We start from the raw sequence: 24,707 nt of genomic DNA, 5'->3' as shown, positions 1-24,707 counted from the left end.
TTTTAAAAAAATATATTCCTTTGGTTTTAGAGATAGACACTAAAATAGTTATGGATGAAATATGATATCTGGATAATAATTCCGTTGGAGGATGGGGTATATATAAAACAAGACTAACTATGAGTTGATAACTGTTAATACTGGATCACGGGTACACAGGGGCTTAATATACTATTCTCTCTGCTTTTGTACTTGTTGACATTTTTCCTAATGAAGAATTTTCTGTTCCAGAATCTTTTATTCAGGTTAGAATGCTAGCATATTATTGTTACATGGATAGCTTCATTATTTCACTTTCTTTTTTTGAAAGAAAGCATTTATTGAATAAAAATAAGTATTTTCTTTTTACTATCTACAAGCCAACACTGAACTCACTTTATTCAAGAATGAACACACTGGTTGCAGAGGCCGAGGAACTGAGAGGCAGAAAGCTCTCCAGACTGATGCACAGTCACAGAGCCACAGAGCCCATGGGAGTGCATGCATTGGAGCCCAGGACTAGGAAGTAAGCCAGGCCATATTCTTTGGGTGTGCTACCCTCACCAGCGCAGCCCAGTGACCAGTGACTCAACCTATACCCCACACACCAAAACCCTATCATCCGCTACCATTTCCTGTGCTCCAGATGGCCCCACCCCACCAGCCCCCAGTGCACGTACCTGCCCCACTCCCCCACCCCAAGTGCACCCTAACCCACCTCTCCTGCACCCCTCCCGAGCACTATCTCCCCAACCCTTTCCCCTGCAGGCTGTTGCCAGCGCATAAAGGCTGCAGGCGCTAACCTCCATACTTAGGCTACCCCTGCCTCCACCACCCCCACCCATAGTGTCGTACAGTCTCACTCTTCCCTGCCTGAGCTCTGTGCATCTGTTACGGCACTCCCAGGCCCCCACACACACATGGCCCCTAATCACATCATTCAGCTCTGGGAACTGAACGCTACAGCAGTCCTAGAACCATGCAGGTACACGGCCCTCAGCCACACTCCCAGCTCTGAGAAAGTCCTGACCTGCACAGCTGGGTCGCATCTGCACCCAGTCCACAAAGGCATAATGCCAACCTGCTGCCACAGCTCTATGCATGCACACAAAGGACCCCCTGTCTTAGACCAGCGCACACCAGGGTTGTGCCCCCCAGACAACTGTACTCACACAGCTACATCCTCCCTGGCCTCTGGGCACCCATGTTCACAAGCATCTGTGCACCAATACCTACCCTGAAACAAATCACTGCACTGAGTCCACAAACCATGCCCTGCTCCCTGCTGTACAACCATCCCACAAACACAAGGCCTTAGACTACTGAAACAAATCAACTCCCAAAGTAAATCAATCAAGATATTTACATGCCACCAAGACAGCAGAAGAACACAAAGCATATCACAATACAGATAGATACAGCCATGCCTAATGACCAAATTAAAACACCAGAGGAGACACAGACGTTGGAACAATCAAAGATCTTCATGCAACTCTACTTAAGAAAATAAGTGGGATAGCAAATGACATAAAGGAGATCAAGAAGACAGTTGAATAGCATAAGGAGGAATTTGAAAGAATAAATAGAAAAATAGTGGATATCATATACATTAAAGATTCTGTTGACCAAATAAAAAACATACTAGAGGCACACAACACCAGATTTGAAGAGACAGAAGAAAGAATAAGTGATATAGAGAAAAGGATAATTGACTTTGAAGACTCAAAACAGCAAATGGCAAAAAAGTTGGAAAAAATTGACTGGGAACTCAGGGAAATGATAGACAAAACAAAGCACACGAATATAAGAATCATTGGTGTCCCAGAAGGAGAAGAGAGAGGAGTAAATGGCTAGGAAGAGTAGTTGAAGATATAATGGGCAAAAACTTCCCAATCCTCATAAAGGACATAAATATACAAGTCAAAGAAGCCCAAAGAACTCCAAACAGAATAAATCCAAATAGGCCGTCCCCAAGGCACATACTAATCAGTCTGTCAAATGTTGAAGAGAAGCAGTGAAAGCAGCAAGAGAAAAACAATCTACTACATACAAGGGAAACCAAATAGGCCTGAGTTCAGACTACTCAACTAGTACCCTGGAGGCGAGAAGGCAGTGGTATGATATATTCAAGACCCTGAACGAGAAAGACTTCCAGCCAAGAATTCTGTACCCAGCCAAATTGTCCTTCAAAACTGAGTGAGAGATTAAAGTTTTCACAGACAAAGAAGTCCTGAAAGAATCTGTCAACAAGAGACTGGTCCAATAAGAAATACTAAAAGGAGTTCTGCCAGCTGGAAAAAAAAAAAAAAGGCAGGAGAAGGTCTGGAGGAGGGCACAGAATCTAACAGTATCACTATGGGTAATTTAAAGAATACAAAGAGAAAAAGGGAAAAGAATATAAAAATCTGACAAATAAAATAAAAAAGATAAGATGGAGGAATCAAGAAACACATTTTCAGTAATAACTTTGAATGTTAATGGACTAAACTGACCAATTAAAAGATACAGATTTGGCATAATGGATTAAGAAACACAATCCAACTATATGTTGCTTACAAGAGACTTATCTTGGACACAAGGATACAAATAGATTGAAAGTGAAAGGATGGAAAAAGATCTTCCAGACAAGTTGTAACCAAAAGAAAGCAGGAGTAGCTATACTATTATCGGACAAAATAGACTTACATGTAAAGACATCATAAGAGACAAAGAAGGGCACTATATACTAATGAAGGGTCAATTCACCAAGAAGATATAACAATCATAAATGTTTATGCTCCCAATCAAGGAGCTCCAAAGTACATGAGACAGACATTGGCAGAACCGAAGGGAGCAATAGATGTTTCAATAATAATAGTAGGAGACTTCAATATACCACTCTCCTCTATAGATAGAACAACCAGACAGAAGATCAACAAGGAAATAGAGAAATTAAATAACTTGATAAATGAATTAGACCTAACAGACATATATAAGTCATTGCTCCCCAAAGCACAAGGTTATACATTTTTCTCTAGTGCTCATGGAACATTCTCCAGGACTGATTATATGCTGGGTTACAAAACAGGTCTTTATAAATTTAAAAACACTGAAATTATTCAAAGCACTTTCTCTGACCACAAGGGGATGAAGCTGGATCTCAATAACCACCAAAGAATGAGGACATTCATAAATATATGGAGATTAAATAACACACTCTTAAACAACCAGTGGGTCAAAGAGGAAATTGCTAGAGAAATCAGTAGCTATCTGGAGATGAATGAAAATGAGAATATAACTTATCAGAACTTATGGGATGCAGCAAAGGCTGTGCTGAGAGGGAAATTTATTGCCCTAAATGCCTATATTAAAAAACAAGAAAGAGGGCAGGCCACGGTGGCTCAGCAGGCAGAGTTCTCACCTGCCATGCCAGAGACCTGGGTTCAATTCCCAGCACCTGCCCATTCAAAAAAGAAAAACAACAAAGAGCAAAATTTAAGGACTTAACAGCAAACCTGGAGGAACTTGAGAAAGCACAGCAAAGTAACTGCAAAGCAAATAGAAGAAGAGAAATACAAAGATTAAAGCAAAGATAAATGAATGGGACTACAAAAGAGCAATAAAAAGAATCAATAAAACCAAAAGTTGGTTCTTTAAGAAAATCAGTAAAATTGATGGGCCACTCACACTAGCAGCCAGCTGTCTACAGAACATCCCTCCTTCCTCCCGGCTCCACCCCTGCAGAGCTCCCAGCATCCTGAAACCCAGCAGAGCCAGGAGCATCTTTCCATCCCGAGGTGCCTCAATGGCCTGGCTTTGCCGAACTCATGTCTGCTGGAGCAGGTTTCACCAGATCCTGGAAAAATGCACACCACTTCTTCAACTACTTATTTAAGTCAGTGTCAGAATCAAAACATGTTAGAGGTATGTGTGCCAGTGAGGGGGGTGGATTTATAGGGTCTTCATCAAGATAGGATCATCGTTTCCTGGTCCCTGCTCCTGTTGCCTCCTCGCCCCAGGCCTCCATGGTTGCAGCCTCCATGTCTGTCACAAGGCAGCCAGGCTTGGGCACGATGAAGACTCCTTCATGTGAGGGTGCCAGGGATCCTGGGGAAAATCATGCTGTGTTTGTGTGAGCCACACTGATCTTTGTTTCAGTCCCTTGTCAACAAGCTGTTAGTGTATTCCCCACATGTCTGATAAGTCTTGGTTATGCTTTACTTTGGGACGCTGAAAAGGAAGTTCTAATGAAGAAAAAACAATAAATATTCTCTTTTTGAAATGCAAAAAAAAAAATTGATGGGCCACTAGCAAGACTGACAAAGAAAAATAGAGAGGTTGCAAATAAAGTCAGAAATGAGAAGGGGTGCATTACCTCAGAGCCTGAAGAAATAAAAGAAATCATACAGGATACTATGAAGAACTATACACCAACAAACTAGACAATTTAGATGAAATAAACAAATTTCTGGAGACACACAAACAAGCTACACTGACTCAGGAAGAAACAGAAGATCTCAACAAACCAATCACAAGTAAAGAGATTCAATCAGTTATCAAAAATCTTCCTACAAATAAAAGCCCTGGGCCAGATGGCTTCACAGGGGAATTTTATCAAACAAATTCCAGAAAGAACTAACATCAATCCTACTCAAACTTTTCCAAAAAATTGAGGAAAAAAGGAATTGTACTTAACTCATTTTATGAAGCTAATATAATTTTAATACCAAAACCAGGTAAAGATGCTATAAAAAAAGAAAACTACAGGCCAATCTCCCTAATGAACTTAGATGCAAAAATTCTCAATAAAATATTAGCAGATAGAATCCAACAGTGTGTCAAAAGAATTATATACCATGACCAAGTGGGGTTTATATCAGGAATGCAAGGATGGTTCAACACAAGAAATATCAATGAATGTAATATAACACATTAACAAATCAAAAGGGAATAATCATATGATCATCTCAATTGATGCTGAAAAAAGCATTCAACAAAATTCAGCACAATTTCCTGACAAAAAATACTCCGAAAGATAGGAATAAAAGGTAACTACTTCAATATGATAAAGGGAATACATGAAAAACCAAAGCTTTCCCCTAAGATTGGGTACAAGACAAGAATGCCCACTGTTACCACTATTATTCAACACTGTGCTAGAAGTTCTAGCTAGAGCAACCAGGTGGGACAAAGAAATAAAAGGCATCCACATTGGAAAGGAAGAAGTAACACTCTCATTATTTGGAGATGATATGATACTATACTTGGAAGATCTGAGAAATCTACAGCAAAGTTACTTGAACTAAAAATACAACAAGGTGGTGGGATATAAAATTAACCTGCAAAAATCAGTAACATTTCTATACACAAGCAGTGACCTAGCTGAGGATTAAGTTAAGGAAGAAATTCCATTCAAAATTGCAACTAAAAAAATCAAATACTTAGGAATGAACTTAGCTAAGGACATAAAGGATTTGTACACAGAAAACTACTTAACATTGCCAAAAGAAATCAAAGGAGATCTAAATAGGTGGAAAGACATTCCCTGCTCATGGATAGGAAGGCTAAATATAGTTAAGATGTCAATTCTCAAAACTGATCTACAGATTTAACACAATACCAATCCAAATTCCAACGACATACTCTGAAGATTTGGAAAAGCTAACTACCAAATTCACCTGGAAGGGAAAGAGACCCCAAATAACTAAAAGCATCCTAAAAAAGAAGAATGAAGTGGGAGGATTAACACTCCCTGACTTTAAAGCCTATTATAAAGCCACAGTGGTCAAAACAGCTTGGTACTGATACAAGGACAGAAGAATTGACCAATGGAATGGAATTAAGAGTGCAGAAATAGACCACTAAATCTATGACCAACTGATTTTTGACAAGGCCCCAAACCCTCTGAATTGGAACAAAATAGTCTTTTCAATAATTGGACATGGACGAACTGGATATCAATAGCCAAGAGAATGAAAAAGGACCACTATTTTACATCTTACACAAAAATTAACTAAAAATGGATCAAACACCTAAATACAAGAACTAGCTCCATAAAGCTTCTAGAAGAAAATGCAGGGAGACATCTTCAAGACCTAGTAATAGGAGGTAGCTTCCTAAACTTTACACCCAAAGCACAGGCAACAACAACAATAAAAATAGATAAATGGGAACTCCTCAAAATCAAAAAATGCCTCTACACCTCAAAAGACTTTGTCAAAAAGGTGAAGAGGCAGCCAACTCAATGGGAGAAAATATTTAGAAATCACATATCAAACAAAGGTTTGATATCCTGTATATACAAAGAAATCATACAACCCAACAACAAAAGAACAAACAACCCAGTTATAAAATGGGCTAAAGATATGAATAGGCATTTTTCTGAAGAGCAAATACAGATGGCTCAAAAGCACATGAAGAGATGCTCATTTTCATTGGCTATCAGGGAAATGTAGATCAAAACTACAATGAGGGGCCGGCCACCGTGGTTCAGCAGGCAAGAATGCTTGCCTGCCATGCCAGAGGACCCAGGTTCAATTCCCGGTGCCTGCCTGTGTTAAAAAAAAAAAATACGATGTGAGGTGTCACATACAAGAATGGCTGCAATTAAACAAACAGAAACTAAATGTTGGAGAGGATGTGGAGAAACTGGGACACTTATGCACTGCTGGTGGGAACATATAATGGTGCAGCCACTATGGAAGATTGTTTGGCAGTTCCTTAGGAAACTAAATATTGAGCTGTCCTATGACCCAGCAATAGCACTACTTGGTACATACCCAGAAGAGCTGAAATCAACGACACAAACAGACATTTGCACACCAATGTTCATAACAGCATTATTTACAATCGGCAAAAGATGGAAACAAACCAAATGCCCAACAACAGAGAAGTGGATCAACAAAATATGGTAAATACATAGATGGAATATTATGCAGCAGTAAGATGAAATGATGTCCTGAAGCACATGACAAGATGGATAAGCCTTGAGGACATAATGCTGAGCAAAATTAGCCAGACACAAAAGGATAGATACTGTATGATTCCACTTTTATGACCAGCATAATGGTAAATTCAGAGGCTTATAATACAGAATATAGGGGACTTAGAGATACGTAGAAGCTAGAGATGGGTGAACTGTTAGCTAATGAGGTTCAAATCCAATGTAAGAGAATAGATAGGAGCAAAGGTGATTCTCTAGTGGGTCTAGAAGTAATATTACCATATTGAAGATGAACAAGATTGAAAGGGGTTATATAGACCTATGTGTCCCACTGAGTCACACTAGAAATATGAATTAGTTCTCATAAGAATTACATCAAAAATATGTTTTTTGTATAAAGAATGTTTAAGTCCAGGGTATAGGGTGAAAACTGCTATTGCATGCTATGAGCTAGGTTCAAAAGGAAACCATCAGCACTACCGCAGCACAGCAGAGGTAAATAATGAGGAGAGGGACAAGAGTTAAAAGGTTTAGTGGCAAGGGTGTGTTTACTGATTTTTGTTCTCTGGGGAACAATGAAATTATCTAAAATTGAGAATGTTGATGGACTGTGGACTTTGGGCCTTCTACATGATGCCCCATGGATGCAGGTGGCTGAAGGATGCACTGACGGAGAAGTAGATTGGTGAACGATGGTGTATACCTACAAACAAAGGTTATGCTGCTACAAAAAAGGAACAAAGTCGTGAGGCAAGCAGCGATGTGAATGAATGTGTAGGACATTTGGTGAGACAAAATAAGCCAGAAACAAAGGAACAACAATGGTATGGTCACCTTTAGAAAATAGTGATAAGAAAGCAGGGGCCTAGATTGTAAGCTTTCAGAGCAGACACATTAAGTCCAGAGTGGTGATTATTATTTCTTGATTTTGAGAGGCTGTTTTATATATATAACCTGGTATTTAGAGATGAGAACAAAGCTGAACAAGTTGAGGTTAAAGTAATTCAGAATATAGGGGTAAGGAAGACAGTGTCTATATTTTAGAATCACACATACTCTTTGAGACCAATGGAAGAAAGGTTTATTTGATCTGAAATTTTCTGTAGCACATAATCTAATTCAACCTATCTGCATAGTTCATTTGAACAATTGAAACACAGGGAGCACAGAATAAGAAAGAGGTACTTTAATCCTGTATAGATTATTGTAATGCCTAGAAACATCCTAGAGTATTTTAAGCAGATAATCAAAAAGTATTGGCAAAGTCCCCTGAGAGAGGGGAGAAAGAATATGGAACTATTAAATCTTGCCATCAAGGAATCCCCTGATGTTGTGTCAAACTTTAGGGACACCCAAATCAACAGGCCATGCCCTCAATCATGAGGCTTACTTTGTGATGCTTATGTAGGTAGCAGAGAAGCTTAGACTACCTATAGGCATGCCTAAGAGATACTTCTGGAAGACCTCTGTTGTTGCTCAGATGTAGCCTCAGTCTCTCTAAGCCCAACTCTGCAAGTGAAATCATTGCTCTCCCTCCTACGTGGGACATGACATCCAGGGGTGAAAGTCTCCCTGGTGACATGGGAGATGACTCCCAGGGATGAATACAGACCTGGCACCATGGGATCAACAATTCCATCCTGACCAAAAGGGGGAAAAGAAGTATAATTAATAAAGTATTAGTGGCAGAAAGAGTTCAAATAGGGTCAAGAGGCTACTCTGGAGGTTGCTCTTACGCAAGCTTCAGGTTAGGTAAACCTTGCTGCCTATCATAACCTGCCAACCCCCAACCAGGATCATTCCAGCCAATCCTAAAGAACACCTTGGGCAATATATAAGATTCCACAAGGGTTCCATGCACTAGAGTAACTTTCCAGAAACCTACAACCTCCAGATGGGTCCCTGGTTCAGATAAAGTCCTGACACCTAGTCTAGCCTCTCCAGAACATCAGATAGTTCCATCTCCCTACACCATATTAGCAACAGACCCCTCCAATATAAAAAAATTTATAATTGCCATAGCCCAAACAACCCTAAAGAGATGTATGGAAAGATCAAAGGTGATGGTGGAGTTATACATAGAAGGTAGGATTGAACAAATAAATATGAATGCTGAATCATTAAATTGATTTCTCTTTTAGTCTCCAGGATTTTAGAGCAGCTAGAAGTTAAAACCTAAAATTGTGAAATTGTAACCCATATCAAAAGTTGAAATATGTTCTACAACAAATTGTGGTGCTGTGCTTTGAAATTTACAGCTTTTTTGTATATATGTTATTTTCCACAAAAAAGTAAGGAAAAAAGTCAATTGTGATGATAAAAAAATATTTAAGCCCTCTAACCTCCTATATCCTGGAGCAGCTACAATGAAAAATATGAGAGGATCGTATAGTAGTCCATGACAGACTCTGGGATCTGTCCTGAAACCACTTGTTGAAGGGTGCTTTGAAAACAATTGCTTTTTTATTTCTTTGCTTTTTATATATGTTTTACTATACAATTAAAAAAGTTTAAAAAAAATTAATGCAACACCACAGAACAGAATTTTGTTGAATTTTTCTCCTGCCACCTTATTGGCAAACAGTTCTCAACCATCTAAGCGTTGAGAAGGGCTTCCTCAGGCAAGGTACTAATCTTGGGCCACATTCAAAAAGTAAAAGGGGCCAAAGGGAATGTCAAAAAAAAGAATGAACACAATGTTCAAAAAACGTATACTTATAAAAATTTGTCAATTTTATCTTCTGGGTGCTGAGCAGATGTCATTTTGAACAAAATCAAGGCAAACTTACCCTCTATTATGACACTTCTATAATTTAATAACAAAAGTGAAAGCTAATATACTCATGAAGTATTTTTAAAAGCCCACTGATAATGCTGCATTGTAAATGCTGAACTCAAATCACTATAGTTACATTTCCGCTTTATGCTCATTGGCTCCACTTTCTTTTACAGAAATTAAACTAAGTATAAATAAATGTCAGCCTGTTTATCAAGATTCTACTGGTGTTTGCTATGAGAAAAAGAGTCTTTCCTTCAGTGCACTAACACCTATTCTGACCTTTGGCAGCTGGCCTCTTACTGATTTTGTAGCACCAATCTCAGGGTTTTGGAATTAAGACATAATCTGTCTTCTACACTCGACGATGATGTCTTTGAGCCAAAGGCTATCTCGCTGGGAAGGCAGCACAGTGGGATAGTTTAAAGTGTTAACTCTGGAGCCAGCCTGCATGGGTTCAAATTCTCCTCTTACTATCTATATTCCTTGAACAAGTTACTCTATGTCTAAACTACCTTCTCTGAAAAATGTAAATAATTATCAAACCTATATATATATATATATATATATATATATAGTTTAGAATCATTCTGGCACAGTAAATACTTAGAGAATATTAGCTATCATGATTGATGTGGTTATTACTGATATCAGTATTAAGTTTTGTACAGCCTGGGTCTAATACGATGATGGATTCAAGAAATACTGGTCAAAGAGATTAATCAACACTACCAACATAGCTTACCCCCATCTATTCTACTACTTAAACTACCTGCCAAAACTTCCTTCAGAAATATACTTAATATCTCTGAAACATCATACTAGGGTAGCTCTCTGAGACCAGATGCCACCCTGAACTCTGTCAAGAAACTCAATCAGAGTGTAGTCTTCTACACTACCACAGAATATAGAAGATGGCCAATGGATACACTTGTGAAAATTTTATTAATTTTTGAAATAAAGAATCCCCAGAGTTCCTTCAAACAGATGCCTCTTCTTGTGCTTTTAATATTTACTTTAATTTACAAAAATTGGCCCATATACACTTTTCATGAACATATTTCTCCCACCTGTATTTATATTGTCTCTACTATTAATATAGTTTAGAATCATTCTGACACAGTAAATGCTTAAAGAATGTTAGCTATCATGATCAATGTGGTTATTACTGATATCAGTATTAAGCTTTGAACAGCCTGGGTCTAATACCTATGTGTCCTCTTTTTTAGTCAAATGGTAGAGTCTTCCACAAGTCAAGCAGCATTTACTGTAATGGTTTTCTTCAGTAACAATCCTTAATAACAACCCTCTCCCAGGCCTTTTTAAAACACTCCCAGAATTCCAATTTATTAATTTACAAAGAAAATTATAACCATTACCGACACCAAATCAGCCTGACCACGGTATTTTTTCTCATTAGAGAAATTTACACAGGGAAGCTAAATCACATAGAGAAGACTCCTTGGTGACCATGGAATAGGAACAATAGTTAATCTTCGATAATTGGAATAATTAATGATTTCAAGTCATTTTTTTATCTGCCTTTTTGTTTCTTTACCCTTTCTGCTATATAGTTAATAAATCTGAAACACTTAATACAGGATATAAAAATTAAGACATTTCAAACATAAAGCTTCAGATGTCTGTAGAACTAGTTGGTGGTGGACTGCACACTTACCCTGGCAGCCTAATTCCCAAGTTCTCACTCATTTTTTTTTCTGAACAGTTTATTGAGATATAGTCATATACCATACAGTCCATCCAAAGTATACAACCAGTGGCTTTTAGTATAATCACAGAGTTGTGTATTCATCACCACAATCAATTTTAGAACCAAAAAGAAAAATCCATGTCCCTTAGCAGTCACCTCTCAATCCCTTTATCCTTCCCCAGCCGTATATAACCAATAATCTAATTCTGTCTCTATTTATATCTACATTTTATATAAATGGAGCCAATGGATAAACTTTAATCCAGAGAATCTATTGTAAAACTGGTGAAATTATGGCAAATGGCTGGAGATACCCCACCTATGACCTACTGCATCACCCCCTGTTCTTACTTACAATAGCCACGGAAGGAATTCCAAGCATTGGGCAGGTATGTGTGTTGAACAGATGAGCTCTGCTGCTGTTGCTGCTGCTGGAGAGACTGCCCCTGTGCTGAAGAGCTGCCTGGTATCTGGGAGGGGCTGAGTCCCTGCTGAGACTGCTGAGCAGACGGACTCAAGGGCGGCCCAGCTACCTAGGGAGGAGAAGCAAGAGTAGGAAACTCTGAACTTCCAATATAGCCAAGACATGCAAATATCTGAAGTAAATAAATCAAACTAGTATGAATTTTAATACTGAAAACATCACTGCTGATGTAATCATATTTTTTGTTTGTTTGTTTGCATGGGTAGGCTCTGGGAATCGAACCCGGGTCTCCAGCATGGCAGGCAAGAACTCTGCCACTGAGTCATCGTTGCCTGCCCTAATGTAATCATATAATAAGAAAAGAATTAATGAAAAGCAGTCATAACTATGAAGTCCTGATTAGTTTTCAAAGGATTAACTACAAAGGAATTCAAAAGAATAATTTCAATAACCTTGTTAGAAAGATAAATGAATGAAAGTATAATTACTTACTTTTTATAAGGTCAAAAAAATTGAGAGTCTATATAACTTGCCTGTGTTGCAAAGCTAATTGGCAACCCAAACTGATATAGAACCCAGAAGTGATGATTTCCATTCAACTGCCCTGCGTAATCCCATGCCAGTGAATGGAGACAAATATAGGAAGTACTGAAGCATCCAGCAGAGAGACTTACTCCTACCTATAGAGTAAAGCCCAAGCTCCATAGTCTGCCATTCAAAGCTTTCCATACTACAGTTCTAAACTACCATTTCAACCGTTGTTTCAAACATCATTTCCTGTCACTGAGCTACTTCACCTAAATAGAGTAATTCTCAGTTTTCCATACATGTACTACATGTTTCCATCTCTGTGACTTTGTCATACTGTTCATTCAGATCATAATGCTTTCTTCAGCCACCATGTCAAAATCCTATCCCTTCTCTGAGACCTAATTCAAATACTACCTCTTCTATAAAAAGAAAAAAAAAATCTGTGATTCCCTGCTACATATAATCTCTCTCATATGAGCACCCATAGCTTATCTTTTTACCCACTATTGTCATTAGACCTGGGCAAGTATTGTCCTCCTCACAGGGCAAGCAGTCCACAGGCTGAACAGACGTGACCCCCAGGATGTATGTCTCCATTCTAGGCCACACTTGGGGTGTAGGGCCCCAATTTCCTGTCACAGTACCCAATACTCACTTCCAGGGCCTGACGAGCCTCTCCCCTGGACTTGCCCTCCTGGCAGATCCTACCTGCTAGATGTGGGTCCTTGAATGGGTCACAGGCACCTCACAGCAAGGGGGATACATAAGGATGGCTATGCGAAGGGGTGTGGACAGAGCTCAGGTATGAGGGTCAAGGTGCCCACATGGATGCACAAAGCCCCTTGAGGCTCAGGACAAAATCTGGGTGAGAAGAGCAAGGGGGCTGGCTTTAGATGGCCGTCTCTGTAGGCCACCACGTTCTGGCAAAGACCTCTGAGAGTCCACCCTGGCCTTCTAGCCTCAGGTCCCTTTGAAAAAACATAAAAGTACGATCCCTTTAGGGGTAGGAAAAAGAGGGCACTGAGGGCAGAGGCTGCCTGAACAGGACTTGGAGGAGTAAAAAGAAACCTCTCAGCCATGCACTATACCCTGAAGGTAGGGTGAGGAAAGGGCAACAGGGGGACAAGCAGCGGAACCTCCAAAGGCAAAATGAAACCCTGCCTCCTCCTACCCCAAGGAAGCAGACAGTAGAGGAGGTGAGTGCTTATCCTGTGGCTTTCCACAGTATGAAGGACAGGGAGGCAGCAGAGGGAGAGATGTAACTTGCTCCCTTCTTCTCACCCAGCCAGCAGCTCTCAGAGGGCATCTTCAGTGCAGTTCATGATCTTTGGCAGAAAATAAAATTAATTCTGAACTGGTACTTTCCATGTTATTTGTTGGTAGAAACTTTACATTTATTTTTCAACTTTGCTATTAAGAAGTATATTTGTCAAATAGGAAGATAGGACAGCTTTTATTTTATAGTTTGTTAGCTTCACCTAGAACTTTTAATTATTTATACATTTGGAGTACAGGCTTTCATTTGTTTCCTTGTTCTGGAACCTGCAAATATTAGGGGTGGTCCTGGGGCATGCTCTATGGTACAGAAACTTCTTCCTTCACATACTCTTTATTTGTATGCAATGTTATCTCCCTCCTGGACTCTAAGCAGAACCTAGTAAGATTTCCTGTAAAGGGTAAAAATTTAATAAACATTTTTTGAATGGATGTAGCACTGCGATCTCAATAACAGACTCAATCACACATGTATAATAATTCTCCACTAAGCCATGGTTCCAAAACTATAGAAGCCATTTAGCAATTGCATACTAACTCACATGGCCATTTTGAACAGAGACGCAAAGGCCAGTTTTTTTTTTTTTTTGTAAAGATAACATATCACCAAGTTTCAATTGCACAGGAGAAGCTCTTAGCCTAATGAAAATACAACCATGATAAGAATATAAAAATTGGGGGCAAAGGTAAGAAGAGTGTTTATAAGGTCAAAAATAACATATGGGGCAGACCACAATGGCTCAGCAGACAGAGTTCTCGCCTGCCATGCCGGAGACCCAGGTTTGATTCCCGGTGCTTGCCCATGCAAAGAAAAAAAACAAACCAACAAATCATAGATGATTTCAGTAGCATAAGAGACTAAGTCCGAAAATAAAGTCTCTTTGTTCTTATTAATTCTTCATAGCCTCTGAGGCCATATGAACATCTCTAAAAGACGTATGGGAACATTCACCTGGGAGGATGAGGGAGTGGAAGATGACTCGGTGACCTGGATGTGCTGTACCTGGATGGCGTGCTGAGTATACGTCTGAGCATCGTGGAGCTGCCCAACATCCACAGTGGACTGTTGAGACTGGTGAGGTGAAGTGGCCTAGAAGGGAAAAAACAGGCCCGAAAACCAAACACATATTGACTGAAGCTAAGGAAAATCCTTTCAGGGAAAAAACTCAGTTAAAAACAATATCCCTGACTTTAAGGCATATTATGAAGCTACAGTGGTCAAAACAGCATGGTACTAGCATAAAGATAGACAGATTGACCAATGAAATTGAATGGAGTATTCAGATATAGACCATCTCATCTATGGACAATTGATCTTTGATAAGGCAGTCAAGCCAACTCACCTGGGATAGAACAGTCTCTTCAATAAATGGTGCCTAGAGAAATGGATATCCACATGCAAAAGAAAGAAAGAGGATCCATATCTCACACCCTATACAAAAATTAATTCAAAATGGATCAAAGACCTAAACATTAGATCTAAGACCACAAAACTTTTAGAAGAAAATGTAGGGAAATATCTTATAAATCTTATAATAGGAGGTATTTTCCTAGACCTACACCCAAAGCACAAGCATTGAAGAAAGAAAGAAATAATTGGGAACTCCTCACAATTAAACACTTTTGTGCATCAAAGAACTTTGTCAAGAAAGTAAAAAGACATCCTACACAATGGGAGACAATATTTGGAAACAATATATCAGTAAAGGTTGAGTATCTAGAATATATAAAGATATTGTTCAACTCAACAACAAAAAAAAAGACAGACAACCCAATTACAAAATGGGCAAAAGACATGAATAGACACTTCTCAGAAGAGGGAATACAAATGGCCAAAAGGCACATGAAAAGATGCTCAACTTCCCTGGCTATTAGGAAATGCAAATCAAAATCACAATGAGATATCATTTCACACCCACCAGAATGGCGATTATCAATAAAACAAAACTTTTGAGAAGTGCTGGAGAGGATGTGGACAAAGAGGTACACTTAACCACTGTTGGTGGGAATGTCAAATGGTACAATCGCTATGGAAGGCAGTTTGGTGGTTCCTCAGGAAGCTAAGTATAGAATTGCCATATGACTCAGCAATACCATTGCTAGAGGACCTGAGGGCAAGGACACAAACGGACATTTGCACACCAATGTTTATAGCAGCATTATTTACAATTGTCAAGAGATGGAAACAGCCAAAATATCCATCAACAGACAAGTGGCTAAACAAGCTGTGGTATATACATATGCTGGATTATTATGCAGCTGTAAGACAGAATAAGTTATGAAGTATGTAACAAAATGGATGGACTTTCAGGGCATTATGCTGAGTGAAATTAGCCAGAAACAAAAGGTCAAATACTGTATGGTCTCACTGATAAGAACTAACATTAATGAATGAACTTGGAGAATATCAGTTAAGAACAGAGACCATCAGGAGATAGCAATAGGGTAGATATTGGGTAATTAGAGCTGAAGGAATACAGATTGTGCAATGGGACTGATTGTAAAAATTCAGAAATGGATAGCACATTACTACCTAACTGTAATACAATAATATTAGAACACTGAATGAAGCTGAATGTGAGAATGATAGAGGAGGAGGCCTGGGGGCACAAATGAAATCAGAAGGAAAGATAGACAATAAAGACTGAGATGGTATAATGTAGGAATACCTAAAGTATATAAGTATAATGTAGGAATGCCTAGAGTGTATAATGATAGTGACTAAATGTACAAATTTAAAAATGTTTTTGCATGAGGAAGAACAAAGGAATGTCAATATTACAGGGTGCTGAAGATAGATGGTAATTCATGTTTTAAAACTTTAACTTATGTGTGAGACTAAAGCAAATAATGTTCATTTGGTACAAAATTTATATTTTGACTAGCGCATTTCCTAATATCACTTATGTGGACAGCTTAATTGAACACCTTAAGTACACAGAACCTTGAGTAGGGCATGAGATTTTATAGGTTTGTCCACAGTGATGCCCCAACAAATCCCAGAGTGATCTGAATAAAAAAGTATCTGTAAAGTCCCCTTGGGGGAATGGTGAGAAAGGAGGAAAATTCAACTTCCCCAGGTGGAGAATTCCTGATATTCTAACAAGCAGTGGGGACGACCAAATAGGCTGAGACCTCAATCTTGGAGTTTGTTCATATGAAACTTAACCCCACAAAGGATAGGCTGAGACTACATAAAATTAGGTCTAAGAGTTTACCCCAGAGAACCTCTTTTGTTGCTCAAATGTGGCCTCTCTCTCTCTCAGCTGACACAACAAGCAAACTCACAGCCCTTTCCCTCTCTACTTGAGACATGACTTCCAGGGGTGCGGACCTTCCTCGCAACATGGGACAGAAATCCTAGAGTGAGCTGGGACTCAACATCAAGGGATTGAGAAAACCTTCTTGACCAAAAAGGAGAAGAGCGTAATGAGACAAAATCAAGTGTCAATGGCTGAGAGATTCCAAACAGTCGAGAGGTTATCCTGGAGGTTATTCTTACACATGAAACAGATATCACCTTTTTAGTCAAGTTGTAATGGAGAGGCTGGAGGGAACTGCCTGAAAATGTAGGGCTGTGTTCCATTAGCCATGTTTCTTGAAGATGATTGTATAATGATATAACTTTCACAATGTGACTGTGTGATTGTGAAAACCTTGTTTCTGATGCTCCTTTTATCTACCTTATCGACAGATGAGTAAAACATATGGATTAAAAATAAATAAATAATAGGCAGAACAAATGTGAAAATAAATTTAGTAGATTGAAATGCTGGTGATTGGTGAAGGGGAGGGGGAGGGAGTATGGTATGTATGAATTTTTTTCTTTTTATTTTTCAGGATTGATGCAAATGTTCTGAGAGGTGATTGTGGTAATGAATGTACAACTATGTGCTGATATTGTTAGTTATTGATTATATACCAAGAATGGAATGATCATATAGTAAGAATATTTGTGTTTGTATGTTCTTATGTTTAAAAAAATAAAATGATCACGGTGATGAATGCACAACTACGTGATGATATTGTGAGCCATTGACTTTACACTATGTATGGAATATTTGTATGTTAAGAATGTTTGTGTTTGTATGTTGTTTTATCAATAAAAATATTACATAAAATAAAAACAATATCCCTTCAGCAGGCGATGGCAGCTCAGGAGGCAGAGTTCTTGCCTGCCATGCCAGAGACCTGGGTTTGATTCCTGGTGTCTGCCCATGCAAAAAAACAAAACAATATCCTAACAGAAATGTAAGAATAGATGGAACTTCAAATCCATTGCTTCCCTCCCAGAGAGCCCACATCTCAGCCAAGCTGGCAAACATTAGTAAGAAAGATAGCGTGAAAAATTATGCTTATAAAATATGGGTCACTACTGCTGTTATGTTCTGGAAGAGGAAAAAAGAGAATGAAGCTCTCAAGAATCAAAACTCTTTTGCCCTTAAATTCCCACTGACTAAGGACCTATCCTTTATCAGTTAGTCTCCAGTATCTTAGAGAAGCTAGAAGTAAAAGCCTAAAATTGTGGAACTGTAACCCATACCAAACTCTGAAATCTGTTCTACAACTTATGGCAATATGCTTTGAAATTTAGTGCTTTTTTGTAGATATGCTATTTTTCACAAAAAAGAAAAAAAAAAGTTGATGGTGATAAATGCATACCTATATGAAGAAAAAAAAGAGAGATCAAAGAGTGAATTTGCTTTTAGATTGTTCTATTAACCTACTGGAACAGTGGTTCTTAACATTTTAAGTATCACCAACATCTTTGAAAATCTGACTAAAATGATATACCCTTTTTCCAGAACAATGTACATATACATCATATTTTATGGGCAATTTCAGGGCTTCATAGATCCCTCCAAATCCTAGAGTTCAGAACCTATCTGTCAGAGGATGTTCTCTGGGGGTGACTCTTGGGTATGGCTGATGGTGAGCTTAGCTTCTTCTCTGCAGGGATGGGTTTTGTGGGGGTGAGCCCCAGGATTAAGGGCTCAGCCTACTGAATTAGTTGTCCCCACTGCTTGTGAGAGTATCAGGAGTTCCCCAGATGGGGAAGTTTAATATTTCCTCCTTTCTCCCCAGCCCCCTAAGGGGATTTTTTTAGCATTATTCTTACTTCTTGTTTATCTAGTTTATTTCATGAGGAAGTCAACTTTATGCTCCCATTTGGACCACTTTGCCTCCAAAAATTTAATTATATCTAGAAAGGACACTGTACGCTGTTTCATCTTATGCTTACTTTGACAAATGTGTCTGCTTTACAAGCACATAAAACCCAAATGTCAAATATTGGCTTAGAAGGGAAAATATAGTTTAAAAAGCTGGAGAAAGAAAATTCTACTATGTTGAAGTCCTTAATAAATTATGTTTTTTAATCAGTGTTTCATTTATAGGTAATTTCTGTGTACTTGGAGATAATTACAATTCCAAATTCATTTGGATAAATATCAGAAAATGTTTTCAAAAGAAACTGGGGAGTATAAAAATACAATTGAAATTTTTTTTTTAAAAAAAGAAAGAACCTGTAAGAAAGACAGGATAAAGAAAAGAACAGTTAAAAAGATGACAGTGGCAACTTTCATCTTCCTGCTCTCATATGAGTTTTGAATTTTCAGAGAACAAATTATTTCAAAGCAACAAGTTTGTTCATTTGTGCCTTGAGCACATTTCCTCAGCTTAATTAAATGTTCTTGGAAGATTCCTTCCTTCAGCTCCCTAGTCAGTAAGAACAAGCTACGAATTACCTGGTTGAAGGATTATAATACCTCTGTATGAACAGGGCACAGACTGTATTCAGAGACTGGATCAACATTATTCCTTATAGCTTCTCATGGGTATAAGTCAATCAGTGTCCAGGCAGGGATTTAGCAAACTGGCTTATCACTGATCTGGAAGCTGAAGGAACCCAGGTGTCCTGGCCCAGAAAAAGCAGTATAGGGTGATTGCCTAAGTCAGAACCTAAAATCTCTTGACTTCCAAACACACACATCGCCCATGCTGCTAATTCCAGAGCTCTCCACATCCTAGAAAAGAAATGGTTTTACAAATACCTTGGACTCAGAACTTAAATTCAGAGGCACCATTTGTGAGGCCCAGCTCCAGCTCTGAGAACTGGGTACCTCTGTTGACTCCACTTGCCATATTGACTAGGGACATTCATAAAAGGAGAGGGAAATAAAGGTAAAGAGAAATGAATAAATACAGTACCGGGGCCACTTGCACCACTTGAAGCTGTATATGCTGAGGTTGCTGAAGCCCAGGTGTCGACTGAGACACAGGGATATACTGTATTCTCTGGTACTCCCCTTGTGGAGTTCGATAATCTGTCGTTAAAGTCTGGGACAGTTCCGTCATGGCTTGGGTTAGCAGGTCTGTTGTCTAGAAAAATTGCACAAAACACATTAGCTGGTAAGACTACTGTGTGCAGCTATTTCTGTGCTTTTAAATTCTACTAAACTTTAGTTTATCTCACTGGTGGATCATGGAGCTACAAATTAGACTGAATCCAGATAGAAACAAAACAAGACGTGTAGTTGAGAAGGTGTTTTAAGACTGTAAGAGTTTTTTAACATATACATTAGACTGTCTGCTTTTGCCCCAGTGGAGTTACCCTAGAGATTCTGACAATCTCACATCAGACAAGCAACATGACATTTTCTTGCTGCCCCTTTCACAGAGAGCTTTGGAAAGATTGACTGGAGATCCAGTCACAAGCGTAATACCTTGTGAAAACTGAAGGATATAAAAGTCTACCCCTGCAGTCAATTTAATAACAAAGAAAAGGCTTCAGTTCTTGAAGGAAATAGTCTGCTCTGAGCAGGCACTTACCACCATGGTTTCTCCAGTAGCACTATCTGTCGTTAACACAGCTGGGGTGGCGCTGATGACAGCTGTTGTCAAGGGCGTATGGATGGCATTAGGGAGCTGGGCGTACTCTGGATGCTTCTTTCGAATGTGCTGTACCATCTTGGTCTGAAAAATTAAGGCAGAATTTAAGCATAATTACTAGGTTATGTTCACTCTTTTCCATATGCAAAGCCTCCAAAGCTTCTTGGAGTCTTTTACAGTATGCCTCAATTTTTTTTTTAAATATAGGGCAATGCTGCCCTCCCCCCTATGTGGGGCATGACATCCAGGGGTGAAAATCTCCCTGGCAGTATAGAAGATGACTCCCAGCCATGAAATTGGTCCTGGCATTGTGGGATCAACAATACCATCCTGACCAAGAGGGGGAAGAGAAGTGTAACTAATGAAGTATCATGGCTGAGAGAGTTCAAATAGAGTAGAAAGGCAACTCTGGAGGTCAATCTTATGCAAGCTTCAGTTACACATTGCTACCTACCATAACTTGCCAAACCCCAACCAAAATCACCCCAGCCAGTCCTAAAGAACACTTAGGGTATTATTTAAGATTCTACAAAGGTTCCATGCACTAGGGTAACTTTCCAGAAACCTACAACCTCCAGATGGGTCCCTGGACCAGATAAGTCCTGAAACCTAAAGGGCCCAGCCTCTCTAGAACATGAGCTAGTTCCATCTCCCTACCCCATATTAGTGACAGACCCTTCCGTTAAGAAAAAGTTAGAATGGCCATAGCCCAAATACCCTTAAAGAGTGGGAGAAAGATCAAATGTAATGGTGGAGTTATACAGAGAAGGTAGGGTTTAACAAGCAAATATGATTACTCAATCATTAAAGTGATATTTCTGTTAGGCTCCAGTATCTTACAACAGCTAGAAGTAAGTTAAAATTGTGGGATTGTAACCCATACAAAACTCTGAAATCTATTCTACAACTACTTGTTGTGCTGTGCTTTGAAATTTATTGCTTTCTGTACATGTTATTTTATACAAAAGAAAAAAAAGTTGATTGTGATATAAAAAAATTTTATTCCTTCTAGCCTCCTATATTATGGAGTAGACAGAAGAAAAAATCTGAGAGGATTGTACAGTAGTGCATGACAAACTCTGGGATCTGTCTTGTAACTACTTGTTGATGAGTGCTTTGAAAACTACTGCTTTTTTCTTTCTTTGCTTTGTATATATGTTATCTTATACAACAAAAAAGTAGAGTAATGCTGACTGTGCCTGCCCTTCCAATAGTGGACACAATGCTATGAAAAGATAAAAAAGAAATAAAGAACTCCATAGCATCAGGGAAGTTCCGAACACCTTTCGCTGCCTGCTCTGATACCTGTGCAATCAATCAATCACAATCCCCCAGCAGATATGACCTCTTTGCAAGAACTACCATGGAAGTCCCTCTGTATACGTCTGTAAGCCTGAGGTCAGAAACCATGAGTATACCAAAATTCAAATATAAGAAACTCCTTGGCCCAGGAAATAGTTCAGAATATTGGATGGCACCTATGCTGGGGCAAGTCTATAATATTCTCTTCCCATTTTTTTGCTCGGGGCCCCTATTTAGCCATGTAAACTGGGAAAACACTTCTCCAGCCTTTCTCCCCCATCCACAGTCTCCCACCAATTCAGAACAAGCCATCAAGGCATATTTAGCCTCAAATGGTAGATGTGGCCTCAGTTTTAGCCGGAAGCTGCCCATACCTTGCTGCTGTACTGTTTGGAGCAGTGGGGGCAGCAAACAGGGGGAGTGGCGATGGTGCCGGTCAGCTGGGTGTGGGTGCTGAGCATGGGGTCTGGCTCTCCCGGACCAGCAGGTCGCAGCTTCCGGATGCTTGGTGGGAGCTCGGCTCCTGGGTGGTTCTTCAGAATGTGAGCTTTGCGCTTGCTGGCACTTTTATAAACCTGCAAATTCCAGAGTTTTTCCATGAAAGCAATGTAAGCTTCTGCTTTCTTGCTTAAAGCAAACTAGTCTATGACAAGGAAATGAGAAAAAAAAAAAAAAGGATCCACGTAGCCCCCCAAAAGATATGAAGGTTAATAAGGATCTCACATAAATCGGAATCAAATAAGAACCTAATATTGATAGGCTAGGCATCTTTCTTGAATTTATATATCTAAGACAGTAACTGGAAAAAAATATCCTTGATCCTAAACTTAAAGTAGTTATACAGTCACGGGAAGAGATTTGTTGAAGGGCCAGTACATCTTCAGCTTTTCTGTGAAAGCTCTCATTTGATGTATGTAACTGACCAGATGCCAAAGAACCTTCCAGAATAGCGAGTCTAATAGCAACTAGTACCTTTAGTGTTGAATCTACGTCTAAAAAAAGTTTCTTACTTTTAAGTGGAGGTTGGCTAGTCAGTAGGGATCATCTTTGAAATATAACACTGGCACATATATGAGGAAACAATAGTAATGAAGCAGATGAAGCAATAAACGTATATTCTCTGTCTATTTTGTAACTGCACAAAAATAAAGAATGGATAGTACAACTAGAGACAGAGAATAAGAGTACTCTACCACAGAACTTTTTCACATTCTGCTCAATCTCCTAGAAACCTTCAATCCACTGTGTATTTTACAAGGAGGATGATACTCTCATTTCAGAGTTTAAAATGAATTCATAAACAAGACTCTTGGAATAGGTCTCTTCTTTTTATAACAAAAATTTCAGAGAGACAGAGAATAAGAAAACGAGAGTCAACTAATTCTTAAGAAAAAAAAATTTGGCTTAAAATAAAGCTGCATTTCTAGCCCATTCTTGTTGGAATGGAAAACGACTGAGACAGGGAGCACCTGCTGAGAGAACCAACCTGCAAGGCCCTAGCATATATTTATACATGCAGACACACTGGCTCCCAGCCGGGCTCCCATCCCAATGTGGACATTTCCCTTTTACCTTATCACAATACTGACAAAAGTAATCACGGTTGGGCTTTATGATGGGTAGAGTTAATTCTGGCACCTCTTCTATCTTCATGTCTGGGTGCCTCTTTGATAAGTGATTTACCTAAAGGGAAAGAAAGTACATGAGAGAATAAAACCCCATTACAAACAGAAGGTAGACAAATGCCTCTGATGGTGGCCTCTAGACATTCAAATTCTCTCCTTGCTCCTGTCAAAAAGGCATTTGGCCAGAACAAGCATCACCAAGCCCATCTGACACCAAAATGTTCACAGCCACTGTTCACAGGAATTAACAATAATTCAGCAAATTACTGAAGGAGAATTGGATCACCGTGAATCTCACTAACAGTCTCTGGCTGAAAGAACTACTGTTGGAAAAAGGAAAATCAGACTGCAAGAATTTCTTTGGTGAAAATTCTCCTGATGCAAACCTGTCTCTCACTATTTAGGGACCTGGCTTTCCTGAGCACATTGAAAGAGATACAGTCTAAGCATCTGAATTTTAAAACTTGCTCCAGGACTTTCCAGCTTCTGACAGAAATATATTCATTCTGCAACTGTAATGAGGTCACATGCATCAATAAGCAGTGCACTGGCTGTCCCGGAGTTTTGGCTAAATTCAGTGTTAACCCTGCTTTGATGGGGCGATCTCTTCTATTGCTATTTCATATCTGGAAAAGAGAGGCATTAAAAAGGGAACAGTAGGACAGGAGGCAAAAGACCCTGCCAGAAAGTACATGCAGGAACATGAAAGAGAAGAGGAAAAGAAAATAGAAAAGAAACAAAACTAGTGGTGAAAAGCGACAGGAAAAGACCTCTTCTAAGAGGGCACCAGAAAAGAGCACCAGAAAAGAGGTCACCAGAAAAGGTCACAGTAAAAGAGGGAAAGGGAGGACGGGAAAGGAAAGAACTCCAGAATGGGGATTGTCAGCCTTCAGTTTATCTCCCCAACCATTCAACACCCACAGACAAATATAATTTAGTACAGAACACAATGCAAAGCCATCATCACAGGGGCAGGAGCGATGAACTGGGTGGTCAGAGGGGCCTGCCACCCAGGACACTGACCAGCATGCCACGTCTCCGGAAGCCCATCATGCACAGGCGGCACTTGAACGTGAAGCTGTCATAGTCCGTAGATGTGATGCGAGGTTTGAAAGTCTTCGAGCGGCTGATGCGGTCAGCTTTCTTGGCCTCCCTTTCAGGATTATGCATCCGCTGCATGTGTTCCCGTAGTTTATCTTTTCGCTATGTAGAGAATTTTTGAGAGGGGGAGGGAAGGGTAGAAACAATTTAATTGAAGGGGCAAAAGAAAA

At 39.3% G+C, this 24,707-nt stretch overlaps 1 protein-coding gene across 6 annotated transcripts in view; it reads right to left on the bottom strand.

Moving 5' to 3' along the window:
• The window catches only part of PRDM10 (PR/SET domain 10), a 135,632-nt gene that overhangs the window by 7,989 nt on the left and 102,936 nt on the right, over positions 1-24,707 (bottom strand). For all 6 annotated transcript variants that reach the window (XM_077112435.1, XM_077112434.1, XM_077112438.1 and 3 more), the window contains 7 exons: positions 24,460-24,639; positions 23,384-23,494; positions 22,186-22,386; positions 20,450-20,593; positions 19,829-19,999; positions 14,571-14,708; positions 11,744-11,921 (listed from right to left, as the gene is read on the bottom strand). In XM_077112435.1, the coding sequence (XP_076968550.1) occupies positions 11,744-11,921; positions 14,571-14,708; positions 19,829-19,999; positions 20,450-20,593; positions 22,186-22,386; positions 23,384-23,494; positions 24,460-24,639 (1,123 nt within the window). The remainder of the gene's footprint in view (positions 1-11,743; positions 11,922-14,570; positions 14,709-19,828; positions 20,000-20,449; positions 20,594-22,185; positions 22,387-23,383; positions 23,495-24,459; positions 24,640-24,707) is intronic.

Source organism: Tamandua tetradactyla, chromosome 8 (genome assembly GCF_023851605.1).
Source record: "Tamandua tetradactyla isolate mTamTet1 chromosome 8, mTamTet1.pri, whole genome shotgun sequence".
Lineage (NCBI taxonomy): Eukaryota > Metazoa > Chordata > Mammalia > Pilosa > Myrmecophagidae > Tamandua > Tamandua tetradactyla.
Note: the sequence above shows the minus strand (reverse complement) of the source record. Positions and strands in the feature narration are given on the sequence as shown.